Below are 14,244 nucleotides of genomic sequence, written 5' to 3'. Positions count from 1 at the left end.
GGAGAAGGCACTTAACTTCTCTGAGTGTTAGCTCTTCATCACACAGTCCCCCCCGCCCCCTGAGACAGGAGGGAGGACCCAGCAAGGTAACAGCAGAATAAGGTCTCAGGATCTGTAACCATTCCCAGACCAGGGACCAAGGGTGGGTCTTCTACTTCTGTGAAGCGACTAATCTCCTGATTTGGAACGTCTCTTACTGGTTAAAACGTTCTTTTAACTGACAAAAATTAAAAAAAAAAAAAATGTGGTGCAGTCTCTTGCTCTTGCCTCAGAAGTCATTCCGAAATTCTTTAGAATTAGCTTCAACTGCATTCGCTGTACAGCTGCCCTGTGCCAGCCCCTTGCACAGCCCCTGGGTCCTTATCTAAATCACACCCGTGCCGGGACACCCTCAAGGACACAGGCAACGGGAGCAACTGGATAAAAGGATCCACTGACCTGTGAGGCGCTCTAGGGCATCAAACCCGTGTTTTAGTGCTATCACGTCAAGGAACGAGATGGTGCCATCTTCAAACCTGTAACAGTGAACAAAGCAAGCCGAAGCTTTCAATGGAAGGAAATACTGTGCTTTGTAGTTTAATATTCTAGGGAGAGGATTTGCTCAGAACCCTGTTACTGCAATCTTAATTTCCTTATAAAACTAATGTATTATGAATTAGCTATATGACTCAACAATTAATGAATTAACTATGAATTAATAATGATAATAAGAGGTGCCTGGGTGACTCAGTTCAGCGTCTAACTCTTGATTTCAGTTCAGATCATGATCTCACAGTCGTGAGTTCAAGCTCCACATCAGGCTCTGTGTTGACAGTGCAGAGGCTGCTTGGGATTCTCTCTCTCTCTCTCTCTCTCTCTCTCTGTCTGTCTCTCTGTTCTCTCTCTCCCTCCACCCCTCCCCTGCTTGCACTCTTTGTCTCTCAAAATAAATATTAAAAACTTTAAAAAATAATAATGATAATGAATTAGTCAATAATGAATCAATTACTAACTGATTAATCACCAGTGAATTAATAAATAATCTCTAATAAATTAAACATTATTAGCTAATAATGAATTAAGTTATCGATATATAGTAAATAATTATTCATTAACCAATAATCAATAGACTCTTGGAAAAAAGGAAGGGTTTGTTTGTTTGTTTGTTTCCATCAAAAGTTGTACATTCTTGGGTTATCAAACAATTAAGAACATGGTCGGGGTACATGTTCAAAACATATTTGGTTTGGGTATTAAATCTCTCGAGTTCTAGTCCTAAGCCCACTAGAAAAAAATGAGACTTCTAGTGGTGAATAACCATTCCGCTTTCTAGGAATCTTGGTGCAGCACCTGCCGTGAGGCAACCCGCCCAGTCGAAGGCCAGAGGTCTGGTCCAGCTCAGCCCACCCCCATCCTGCCCGGTAGGCACTGCCCCACTTCTCCTGGCCTCCACACGTTCCTATTGGCTCCATAAAGTTGGAGTTGTCATTGTGATCTGCCTTTAATTTATGTGATGCTGTGCCTGTCATTCTCTTCCCGCTTGGTTATACTACTCACTACGTTATCACACCCGGATACAAAATGTCTTACAGCAGAGCTCCTGTTCCAGAATCCCCCAGCTATGGAGAAGTCCGAAATAAAAGAGACACCAAATAGCCCCACCGACGCCAACTCTATCTGGGCACTTCACCTATACGAGCTCTCAATAATCGTAGGCTTTCAGAGACCCACTTTATAGGGAAAACTAGGTGCAGAGATCAAGTCATACACCCCTGTCCCCACTGCTGCTGGTGCGTGGTGAAGCCGGGATTCACTCGCCAGCAATCCAGCTCTGGGGCCCACAGATCTGACCCATGACTCTACCGGCAGGGACACGCCCCCATCCGCAGAACCCTGAGTCTCCACCTGGGTCTATGGGGGATCTGACCCCCTTCCCATCCAGGCTCCGGGTCTTCTCAGGCACCAGCAGGGTCACTAGCCCCCTGGCCCAATCCCATGGTATTACCCGCTGTTGGACCCAGCAGAACCCTGGGTCAGCTGTCACTTTCATCCTCTCACGTATTCGACCTCATGGGTCCCAGCCATCACCCTGTGGGAGAGCTCCTCGGCCTGTCCCGCACCCCGTGCCCCGCAGCCTGAGGAAGATGCATACACCAGCAAACCCAGGCAGAGGCCTCTGCCACTTGCAGGCAAGTAGCTCTCTGCCCCCAAACTTCCCTTTGTCACTCACAGGGCTCACAGAGCCTGCTCACAGCACCCCACATGTCTGGTGGCTTCTGAATTAACTAATTCTTCTTGCCAACCAGCCACCAAGCTGAGCAGATTCCAGCTGCTGAAAACCAGCTGTGCCGTCAACATGCACGCACACTTGTTCCAGAAGATGCCATCTTTTTAAAAGACCGCTTTGATAAACTGCGGCACCTCTTGCCTGTGCTCTGGGGAAAGGCCCGGTGGCCCACCCTCCTTACCCTCCTGAGAGCCCTTCACGGCCTCCGCTTGCAGCCCTTGTCCTCTCACAGCTCTGGACAAGCCCGCACACGAGGGCCCAGTTCACTGAGCTGCCTGGGGCACCCTCCAGCCGACCTTTGCCTCCGTCCCTGCCTCCAAACCCCCTAACCCTGGTGGCCGAGCCCAGTCCCTTGCATGATCCTAATAGGGGACACATGCAGGACCCCTGCCTGGCTGAACTCCAGCCAGCCATCCCCGTGGCGAGTTACCTTTCAGCCACCGACTGTCTTGGGATATAGAAGTCTTCTCCTGCAAGGTACGCGGCAGCCGTGCCTCCTCCAAAGTAGGTTTTCCTCAGCAGAGGAGCCACACGATTATTCACCAGCAGAGCGCCCAGGCCAGTGGGGAATCCAAAGATCTTATAGAAGGAGAGGGGGACAAAGTCGGCCTGGTGAACCGACAGGTCCAAAGGCGAGGTGCTCACGTAGGAGGTCGCGTCAAGCAACACGAACCACTTCCCAGGCACGCTCACGGGGCACATCCGCCCGGCCTTGACCTCTCCTATCCAGGACAGGGGGTATCTGGTTCCGGAAAAGTTACTCTGAGCAGGGTAACAAAAGAGGTGCGGGAGCTGGCAGTCAGGGTCACTGGCAGCAGTGCCCCGTGTCTCCACCACGCACATGTCCTCTGGCCTGACTGGGGTGGAAGTGACGTTCATGGCCATGGTGACCTTCCTCATGCCCACCACGGACGTGTGGCTGTCGGTGAGGTAACAGAACCGACTCCCGTTGCTCTCCGGGCCCGGGGACACCCACGGGAAGGCCTCTGCCACCAGTTTAAGAGCAGCCGTGCTCCCTGCCGTGAAAATCACGCTGTAGTCCTCTGTGGAGGTGTGGAAGTGCTCCAAAATCCTGGAAGAAGCACAGTATCATGCCAACTCCTTGGTCTCACTAGTGTTAAACGTCCAGCGGTAGCTGCGTTTCTACTGAATGTGACATCTCTCTACCTTCACATCTAGAAGACCCACACCGGCTTGGCCACCCTCGCGGAGTTAGGGCAGGGGCCAAGCGGGCCGCAGGAAGAGCTGACGAGCAGGTTCAAACTGGCAAAAGCACCTCCCGCCTCCCAAGTCCGCACCCTCCTAGGACAAGGCAAAAACCCACGATGATCGTAATCCCAGGACACACTCTCTCCCCGGTCAGCTCTCTGTCTCCGCCACGGCAAGTGGTAGGTCACCAACTTGTTTCGCAGCACTTTTCATACGTGGCAGCCCAGCACCACTTTCCAGTTGGAAATGACTTGAAATTATAGGAATTGAAGGAACGTTAGGCACCCCCCGGAAATTACTTACGAAAACTAACTATTCACCTGTGGAAAAACATAAAGAGCTGTCCGAGGCGCGCATACTCGTAAAAAGGTTGGGTGGGCTGGGGATGAGTAAAACAAGGCGCCTAATGAAATGCGAAAGGAAAGCCCAGACTGAATGTTTTTCTTCTCTCTGAAGGTGAGACTTGGGAAGTGGTCGCTCCTTGTCGCTCTGGCCCCCGGGCACTCTGGCACCGGCCCGAAGCCACCTGAGACGGCCGTGAGCACCTCAGGGCCACCCACCTGCGCTTCGGCTCCGCCTTGCTCCGCACCCACTGTCTCTCACCTTCCCGTCCTCTGCCCCTGATGTTCATCATTGTGCACTTGACCATTTAGCTGACCGTGATCTTCCCGAAACCAGCTCAGAACTTTGTGGGAGGCGGTAAGTGGTAGGAAAGCAGCCCAGCCACCTGGGGGCACCCGCTCGGGCTGGCACCTTTGCCACTCACCTGTAGCGCACGTGCTCCACGGTGTCATGGGTGAGCTTGCTGCTGATGTTCTGGCTGTGAGGGTTACCTGGCAGGTTACAGAGAAAGGCCATCAGGCCACTACTTGTGTCTCTCTTCTTGTGTTCCTCCCAATCCTCTCCCTCAGTTTCTCAAAGCATTAAGCATACAACCACTGTCTGACCCAGCGATGCCCCTCCCATACCCTCAAGGGAGGTGAAAACATACATCCACACGAAGAGTCGTGCGCAGAAATGCTCACAGGCAGGTTTGTTGGTAAAGCCAAATCCTGGGGACAACATGAATGTCTATCGTGAGCAGACAGCAGATAGCTGATGAGCAGATAGGCAAAATGTGATCTATCCACACAATGGGAAAGTAGTCACGATAAAAAGGAACCCGCTGGCTAGGTCATGAATGAACCGAAAAACATGTTCACTGAAAGATGCCAGACACAAGGCGTCACACAGTATACGATTCCATTTATATGAAATGTCCAGCAAAGGCAACTGTACAGAGAGAGATTCAGAAAGTAATGGATTTAGTGGTTGCCTGGGACTGAGGGGGCAACAGGGATTAACTATAAATAGGCATCAGAGATCTTAGTGGGGGAATGAAAATGTTCTAAGTGATTTATAATGATAGTTGCACCACTTGGTAAAGTTATTAAAAATCGCTAAATTGTACATTTGAAATAGATGAATTTTATGATATGTAAAATAAAATTCAGTTTTTTTAAACCAACCAACCAACCTCCGCCCCCAACTAGTAAAGCAAGATGGGATCGGGGAAGAATATTCTGGAGCTGGACGTCAGCTCTCAGGCAGCCAGACCAATGCAAGAAACTTTTCTACAAGTTCCCTGACAGGTGGTTCTGATAATTAACTCCAGGGAACCAAGTACACAACCTCAGGAGGCTGCCCTTTCTCCCCGCCCCCTGCCGCCGGCCCTGCCCCCAACCATGAGACAGAGCCATGAATGCCACTTAAATCTAAGTCCCCATTTATTGCCATGCATTCACACCGCTGCTACCGGCATCATTCCCACAGAAACACATCTATCTCCTCCAAATATGTGAAATGGACCATCACATCTCCCCTTAGCCCATTCTCAAGGCTAGAGTCTCTCCTAATTTCTTTTGTTTAAGATTTGCTTAAATGTTTATTTATTTACTTTGAGAGACAGAGAGAGACAGAGAGAGAGCAAGCAGGAGAGGGACAGAGAGAGAGAGAGAGAGAGAATCCCAAGCAGGTGTCATGCTGACAGTGCAGAGTCCCACACAGGACTTGATCTCATGAACCATGAGATCATGACCTGAGCTGAAATCAAGAGTTGGATGCCTAAACGACTGAGCCACCCAGGCGCCCCAAGTCTCCTAATTTCACTTGTCAATTTCTAGTTCTCCTCCCCTCCTTGGATGCCCCATGAGTGTGACCCATAGTATCATTACCTCCTCACAACATGGCCCCCAGATGAGGACACAGACCTCTCAAGGGGCCGGATGTGCAGGGGTGAGGCACAAGCATTTCTCAGGAGCAGGACCACAAGACCACATTAACACAGTCTTGACCTTTTTTGTTTTAGGATTCGTTTGTTTGTTTTCTCATATATACTGTCGGGTCACACTGAATTTCTGGTCATTGAAGCCACCAATGCTCCTTTTCCATAGGCACTAGTAACCCAGGGACTTGGTACTTACTCTTGCTTCCTCTCGCCACCCTGGTTTTTAGCTCAGCACCATCAGCACTACCTACAGTCTACAGATCGTCACCTCTCGGCACCTTTCCCACAGCTAGGACAATTGCAAAATTTAAGGAAGACTTGTGGGTCTCTTTGCAAATCATGGAGTAAAATCAAGATAAGGTCCCTCAGTGACATCTCCCCTACAAACGACTCCCCAGATTTAAATATCTGCTGACTGCCCAGGACCTTAGTGTGGCATGATAGGATTGTCATGAACTGAGGCAGTCTGCTAAGGGATAAGGGCTTGTGCTCTGGAGCCCATTGGCCTGGAGAGCCACTCCCCCAGCTCCAGCGCTTTCTGACTGTATGGCCTCTGGTTAGCTGCCTCCCTTCCCTAGGGCCCACTTTCCTCACCTGTAAAACAGGAGTGATGACAGAACCTGTACCTTAGCTTGTTTGAAAACAGAACCTGTACCCTCATTTGGCTGGAGAATGGAGGGAGAGAGAAGAGATCAAGCATTTGGAACAGTGCCTGAAGTGTATAGTGAGTGTTCAGGAGAGGGTGCTTGCTGCTATTACTATTAACAGCTAGAGCTGTTTTTAGTTCAAGCTCCCTTTCACGCTTATCTCCTCATCACACGCTTATCTCCTCATCACACAGTGCTGCTGATTAATGTCCTCCAGGGCTGCCCATTGTTTCTAGAATAAACATCAAACTCTGAAGAGCACCTACAATGCCCCTACCTACCTCTCCATTCATGTCTCCCCCACTCTCCTCCCCTCCTCTGTGCTCCGGGGCTAATTCCTGAAACCACTAAAGGATCTTGGTTCATGCTACTACCTCTGTCTGGAATACCGTTCTCCTTGTGCCCAAGTGAATCCCTGCTCATCCTCCAGTATTCACCCCTCTCCTAAGGCAGCTTTCTCTGACAACTCACACTGCCAGCCCTGTCACTCTGCAACCACAGACCCCGTGGTATCATGGGCCTTTTGTTCATAGCTCTTCAGATAGTTGGTCATTTACATTTATTTGGAGCTCACTTGATTAAGGTCCTGTCTTGACTAGATCACAGTCCACGAAGGCAGAGCCTGTGCTTCCTCTGTTTTCATTGTACCACCATGCCCCCCACAGCAAAGTGGCTCAACACACATTTCTGGAGTGAAAGAATAAATGAATGTCCTTCCCACCACCCCACCCTCTGCACAGGGTCATCCTGTCAAACACAGCAGCTTTGTATTTCTGTGCCCTTCTGACACTGACCCCTTCTTCTGGAAGTAAACCTTGTGTCCCTGAGCCGATCCTTCCTATCCTGGCCGCGCATGTATCATAGGGACCGACCTGAGTGCTTGCTTGACACCCTTCTCCCATGGGGTCTATTCAGCACTGTCCTAAATAAATCTGATATTTATTAAGCAGAGATAGATCAGCTGAATGTTGTTGGCTACTATTCATATAAAAGTCGGTTTGGGTGTGTTTTTCTTTACCATAAACATTTTCCATGAGATCATTTGTGAAGCTTGTGAGCTGACTCTGGGGGAACAATGTGGCTCCTGCATGGTCAAGGTAGACGGTTCCTGAAAGAAAACACAGAATCGAGCAGGGGTTATTTTCCAGAGGTATTCCACTCATTTTACCTAGATGTGATTTGTGTGAGCTTGAGCAGTGGGCACCACCAGGCCACTGATTTCTCCAAGCCTCTTGATATGAGCTTCTTAACCCAAGGCATGGGCAATGCGAGATTGCACTTTCAATATTGAATGACCTTGAGAGCCCCAAGCAAGCCTTCCTGATTAACCAGCTCTTTTACGAACCTGCACATCCCACACAGAGGAGGAGCCCAACAGATATTTGTGATTAATGACAGTAAAGCAATTTCACATTATGACTCACTTCCTATCTGGGATTTCCTTGCCTCTTCCCTGGTGGGCGAGCCCTGATTATGCTTTCCCACAGTGAATTCTATATCCCTCAACCCTAGAACAGCTTGGAGAGCTTTGGAGATGACCAGGAATGTAAATGTGCTTTCTAGCTTCTCTCATAAACAGAGACAGGCAAATTTAGATGAGAGTGAGCTACGAAGGTTTTCGCATCAGAGGAGGGAGACCAGATGGCTGGATAACTCACCGTGTGTGCAAGGGTACTGGAACATGGGCCAGCTGGCACATGGCTATGGATAGGAGGCTCCAGTGATACAACTTCTTTAGGCACAGCAATTTGGCAATATCGTCCACACTTTAAAATGCAAACCCTCTTTGACCTAGCAACTCCTCTTTTAGGAAAATACCTATGGTTTGTGAACTGGCCTGCACATGAGGACATTTAGTGCAGCATTGTCTGCAATAGCAGGAGATTGGAAATGACTTAAATGTCCATGAACATGTGTTTAAAATAAAGAATTCTTACACCTCCAACTAGTACTTTATAAGTAGACATGGAGCAAACTCTGAGATGCATTTTTCAAGAATATACAATGTGAATAGATTCATTCCTTCTTTCATTCACTTAAATGGGTTTTGTTGTTGTTGTTGTTGTTGTTGTTTTATGCAAAATAGATTTTTTGGTGTCTTCTTTTTTTAATGTTTATTTATTTTTGAGAGAGAAAGAGAGAGTGGGGGGGGGTGCGGGGGAGGGCAGGGGGAGAGGAAGACAGAGGATCTGAAGAACGCTCCACACTGTCAACAAAGAGCCCACAGAGTGGGGCTCAAACTCATGAACTGTGAGATCATGACCTGAGCAGAAGTCAGATACTTAACAGAGTAAGCCACCCAGGCGCCCCTTTTTGGTTTCTTTTATAACATCTTTTTTGAGATATAATTCCCATACCATAAAATTCACCCTTTTAATGGTACACTTAGCAGATTCATAAACCATCACCACTATCTAATTTTAGAACATTTTCATTCATCCCAAAAAGAGAGCGCCTACTCATTACCAATCACTCCCCAATCCACTCAGCCCTAGCCCCTGGCAACCACTAATCGAACTTCTGTCTCTACAGATTTGCTTATTCTAGGCATTTGATATAAATGGAAGCATGCAAAAGTGGCCTTTTGTGTCTGGCTTCTTTCATTTAGCATAATACTTTTAAGATGCATCTGTATTTTCAAGGTGCATAATATGTTCATTTCATTCCTTTTTAGGACTGAATAGTATTCCATTGTATGGATGTACCACATTTTGTTTATCCACTCATCCAATGATAAACATGTGGGCTGCTTCCATTTTTTGACTATTATAAATGATGCTACCATGACTATGTGCAAGATTTGTGGGGACATCTGTTTTCTCCCATTTGGTGGGTTGTTCTTTCTTATTGGTATCCACGGAAGCATAAAAGTATTTAATTTTGATGAAGTCCAATTTGTCTATTTTTGTTGTTATTGTTGCTTGTGATTTTAGTGTCATAAGAAACCATTGCCTAATCCAAGGTCCTGATGATTTTTGCTTATGCTTTCTTCAAAGAGGTTTATATTTTTAGCTCTTTCGTCCATTTTTAGTTCATTTTTTAATACAGTGTGAAGTAGGGGTCCGCCTTCATTCTTTTGCATGCCAGCTACCCCAACACTATTTGTTGAAGAGACTACTCTTTCCTCTACTGAATAGTCCTGGCCTTCTGTTAAAAAGCAACTGACCATAGACACATGGGTTTATTTCTGGACTCACAATTCCACTTCATCAGTCCACACATCTATTTTTGTACCAGTTGTACAAAATTGTACCACCAAAGTTGTCCCACGTTGTTTTGATTATTGTAACTTTATATACATTTTACTTATTTTACCTTTATGGGAAATGTGAGTCCTTCAACTTTGTTCTCTTTCAAGGTCGGTTTGGCTATTCTGGGTCCCTTGCATTTCTGTAAGAATTTTAGAATCAATTTATCAATTGCTGCAAAAAAGTACCTGGGACTTTGATCAGAATGTCAATCAGTCTATAGGTCAGTTTGGGGAATATTGTCATCTTAACAATATTTAGTCTTCAAATTCATGAATACAGGATGCCTTTCCATTTATTTAGGTCTTCCTTTATTTCCTTGGATGACATTTTGTAGTTTTCAGTATATAAATCTTCTCCTTCCTTTGATAAGTTTATTCCTTATGTATTTTGTTCTTTTTGATGCTTTCCTTTATTTCATTTTCACAGCTTTTCTTGCTAGCATCTGGATATCAAGTTGATGTTTGTGTATTGAGCTTGTATCCTATAACCTTGCTGAACTTGTTTTTTAGTTCTAACAGTTTTATATATGGATTCTTTAGGTTTTTCCGTATACAAGATTGTGTCATCAGCCAATGGAGATGTTTCACTTCTTCCCTTGCAATCTGGAGGCCTTTTATTTCATTTTCTTGCCTAACTGTCCTGGTTAGAACCTTGATGACAATGTTGAGTAGAAATGGTGAGTCCAGACATCCTTGTCTTATTCCTGCTCTTAGGGGTAAAGCTGTCAGTGTTTTACTATTAAGTATGATATTAGCTGTGGGTTTTTTGTAGACAGCCTTTATGAGGTCATTTGATTTCCTAGTTTATTGTATTTTGATGTTCAAGATATGTTTATTGAGTACTGACCATGTGCCAGGCACTGTTCTAAGTGGAAGAGACACAAAAGTAGACAAAAGAGAGAAGCTGGTATGATAGTGACAGAGAAAGAAAAATAAATGTAAACTATGTCAGATAATGAATGTTACGGCTCAACTGTGTAATTAAAAAAGAAGTACACACTTACAAAAATACAGACCACAAGTCAAAAGGCACACCAGACACGAGTAGCAGGAGCTGACCCTGGGGCCATCACCATGGCCGCAGCTGGAGTGAGCGGGACTCCCTGGGCATTCTTTACCCTCCTTTGGCACCTTCTGAGTGCTGTGTAAATGTACTACCTAGTCCAAAAATTTAGTGTTAGAATAATGGTCTCTTTAACCAAAAATTCAGAAATACAAATGCACCACACCAAAAGAAAGGCCTTGGTCTGCCCAGCCATCAGGGACATGCTCATGTGAAGCCACAGTACACACGTGAAACCTGAGGGGCTCCCAGGGAGCATCACATGCCTTACCCACAGCCTTCTGCAGGGCCAGGAAGCCATTTGGGAGAAGGCTGCTTTGGCCTTTGGTCCAGTAGTTAATTTTGCAAAACAAGGCAGCCATGTTAGATCAGCTAGAGATCAGATCTTAGATGCAATCGGCCAGCACAGTGGTTAACAGTGCAGAATTCAAGTCAACCAACCTGACTGAATCCTCGTCCACCACTAGCCATTCTGGGTCCCTGTTCCTTCATCTGTAAATGGGATGAGGGTTAAATGAGTGGGTATAACAGAGCCCAGTTTTGTGCCTGGCACACAGTGACGCTCTAAGACTTGGCTATTATTAATAGAAGGAGGCAAATGACCCCAAAACCCATTGGTATTGGGTCTTCAAGAAAGGAAATTCCAGGATCTCTTCTAGATCATGCTCTTTAAGTTCTCAGTTCCACACAGGGTGAGTGGCCATGCAGCAGCACCCTAAGGCTTCAAGAACCACTCGAACCACATCTGAAAACCCAATACTCTCCTTTCACCAAGACAAGGGAATCCCCCTCCAATTGGTTAGGCAACATATTTCAGCACTTAAAGATTAAGCATGTAATTATCTAGAGCTACCACTTAACCAGATAAACTCTCAAGCCTGCCCAAAAACTCTGAGGGGAAGGAGGAAGGGGAAAGAACAGGAGGTGAAGGTTACATTATTTTGCTTTGTTTTGTTTGTTTTTCCCTGCCCTAGGAGAGAAAGCAAGTGGATATGTTCTAAGACTTCCAACCGTGGGAGGGATGTGTTTAATCCACAAAAGTCTACTTCAACCCTACAGTGTAGAAGAAATGCTAGGAACTTGCACTAGATAGATGACAGACAGAGAAAGAAAGAATACGATAAGATAGATGTTAAAGGGGCTCTGAGGGGCAGCCTGGGATCTGGCTACCACATTTAAATTTTACATTTAAGTAAACGTCCTCTGAAGGACACAAGGAACACAAGTAGGGGCCCAGAACATACCTCTGCTTTCCCAAGGTAGCGTTGAGGGGAGAGGTCAGCCAGTGATGGGTGTGAGGGATCAGAGCTGGAGGGATTAGGGGATTAAGCAGGTGTGGTGCTGAAATAACTATGGACTGCGAGAAAACAGCCTCTGAGATTTACGTCAAAAGAATGGGGAGCCTCCTTCTCTCCCTCCACACCTGTGGGTGTTTGTTGTATCAGTCTATTTCTATGGGTAGAAATTTCCACAGTAAAACGTTTCAGAGACGGCAAGTGGAAGCGGAAGGGTGAGATGCTGTCTCCTGCAGGTGAATGTGTCACTGGCAAGAATGGCAAGGTAGTAGAGAGGCCACCAGAAGGTCCCCCGTCTCCCTCCCGGGCTTCCCTACTGAAGTACAGACAGGGGACACACAAGGAGGAGGCCACAGCCCTCAAAGCTCCCAAACAGAAAACATTGTCACTATCCCAAACATGAGGAAATAACTCAAAAGAGCTGCAATCAGCTACCCTATTACTGAAACGTTAAGTCACAGCGGCCGCTGTTGTGCCGCAAGCAAGGGAGCAGTCACCAGTTGCTAATTGCGACAGAATAAATACACCTCAAATCCTGGCGCCACGACCATGCCCACTTAACCTGCGGTCCCTCCCTGCTCAACCGGCACGCGGTCCAAAGGCTCCAGGAAGACCTTCACGCAAGGTTCCCGACCCGGTGCGGGAGCCCTCCCGCCCGGCTGTGACGTCTTGGCAAGGCCACAGGGCCACATCGAGCTCGTTTAAAAGTTAACCAGCCTGTTCCGTCTTGCGGGTATCAAAAGGATGATGTGATCGCGATCGATACTCGTGTCCAATTTACAGGCTCGCCCTGTATGTACTTAAAGCTCAAACTTCACGGTTTGCTAATTCCAGTCGCCCAGCGAGCTAGAGTTCGAAGGCATTGTTCTGATGGCACGAATGAGAAAAATGGGCTTCGAAAATAAAGCTGCTTATGAGCTTAGTGTCCGTAGCCTCTCGGCCCCAAGCGCACACGCCCCCAGACTCGCGGTCCGCACCCGGATCACTGGCCGCCCGCCGCCCACGCACTGCACCTGTCCGCAGGCGAGCACCTGAACAGTCATGGCCGCTGCACATTCCTGCCATTCGCAACGCTGGCTCCAGCTGGACCTTTAGAGCCGGGAGTGTCGCGGCGGGCGAGGGCAAAAGAACTCCTGAGCGTGGTCCGCGGAGAGAGAGCACAGGTGAGAAAGGAGTAGGCTAGTCCTGCACCACGGGGAAGTCTAAGGAGCTAGGGTAGCAAGAAGCCTTGGGCTGCAGGTGGGACCTCAGGGACGCGCGGACGTGTCCCTCCGGGTCTTTCGATCCAAAACACATCCCAAATGAGGTGACGCTGCTCCCACCTAAAGCAAAAGCTCCTTCCACGCCAGTGCCAGAAAACGCGTGCCCGCCACGGCCTCCCTGCCCACCCCGCACAGGTGTCCCGGCTGGCCTCACCTGCCAGGCGGCCGAATTCGCGCTCGCGCATGTCCCGCAGGCTGCGCGTCCCATAGCCGTAGGCGAGCGGCTGCGGGCTCGAGTCCCGGAACCGCGCGAAGGCCAGCAGCTCGGCCCCCCGCGGCGCCGCCCCGCCGGCCATGACCCAGGCCCGCCAGCCCGTGCCGTAGTGGCCGCCGGGCCGGGGGGAAATGCCGAGGCCGGCCCGCCCGACTCCGCCCCCGCCGCGCCCCGGCCGCGCCTCCCTGCCCTCCAGGGGCACCTGGTCCGCTGCCCAGGGTGGCGCCTCTCCCGGCGGCCCGGCCTCCCAGGGGAGCTGACTCACAGGGTTGCAGTTCTTTCCGGCCCTTTTCCCACCTGGGGGCGGGGTAAGGAAGTGCCCGCTTTCATTGTCTCTTTAAACAGCTTCCCAGTGGAGCCCAGGGAGATGCCCCCAAAGACCCTTGGAACACGAAACTCTCGTTTATCTTCGGTCCCACGAAAAGGCTAGTGGCAGAAGTAACGCATTGCTTTCTCCTGCTCGGCATCCTGAAACCTGGGCATCCTCCCGCCTGACTCTACCGGTCCTGACCCCGACATAGCACCCGGGACCCTCGCTCCCTGTGGAGGGGGGCAGGGGGGACTCGTGGGGTGTTTGCAAGGAGAGTTCTCCTTGCTGCTCCCCACTGGGTTGTGTGCTCGGCGTGTCTGAGAATGAGGCTGAGCAAAGGGTGGAAGACGAAAAAGATTGGGGATCCAGGAGGTTGGTTGGCTAATTTGGTCTCCGTGGCTGCGCAAGTTCGAAAACAGTAGCTCGGATGCGACTCGGGCCTTAACGCCGGAGGCGCTCCGC

The 14,244-nt window shown here is 48.7% G+C and overlaps 1 protein-coding gene across 1 annotated transcript in view; it reads right to left on the bottom strand.

Moving 5' to 3' along the window:
• MOCOS (molybdenum cofactor sulfurase) overlaps positions 1–13,584 on the bottom strand; it is a 56,273-nt gene extending 42,689 nt beyond the window's left edge. The window contains exons 1-5 of the mRNA XM_042962846.1: positions 13,413–13,584; positions 7,407–7,496; positions 4,242–4,308; positions 2,697–3,338; positions 439–515 (exon numbers count right to left, since the gene is read on the bottom strand). Coding sequence (XP_042818780.1) covers positions 439–515; positions 2,697–3,338; positions 4,242–4,308; positions 7,407–7,496; positions 13,413–13,554 — 1,018 coding nt within the window. The 5' untranslated portion in view covers positions 13,555–13,584. The remainder of the gene's footprint in view (positions 1–438; positions 516–2,696; positions 3,339–4,241; positions 4,309–7,406; positions 7,497–13,412) is intronic.
• Positions 13,585–14,244: the final 660 nt, after the last annotated feature.

The sequence above is a fragment of the Panthera tigris genome, chromosome D3 (assembly GCF_018350195.1).
Source record: "Panthera tigris isolate Pti1 chromosome D3, P.tigris_Pti1_mat1.1, whole genome shotgun sequence".
NCBI lineage: Eukaryota > Metazoa > Chordata > Mammalia > Carnivora > Felidae > Panthera > Panthera tigris.
Note: the sequence above shows the minus strand (reverse complement) of the source record. Positions and strands in the feature narration are given on the sequence as shown.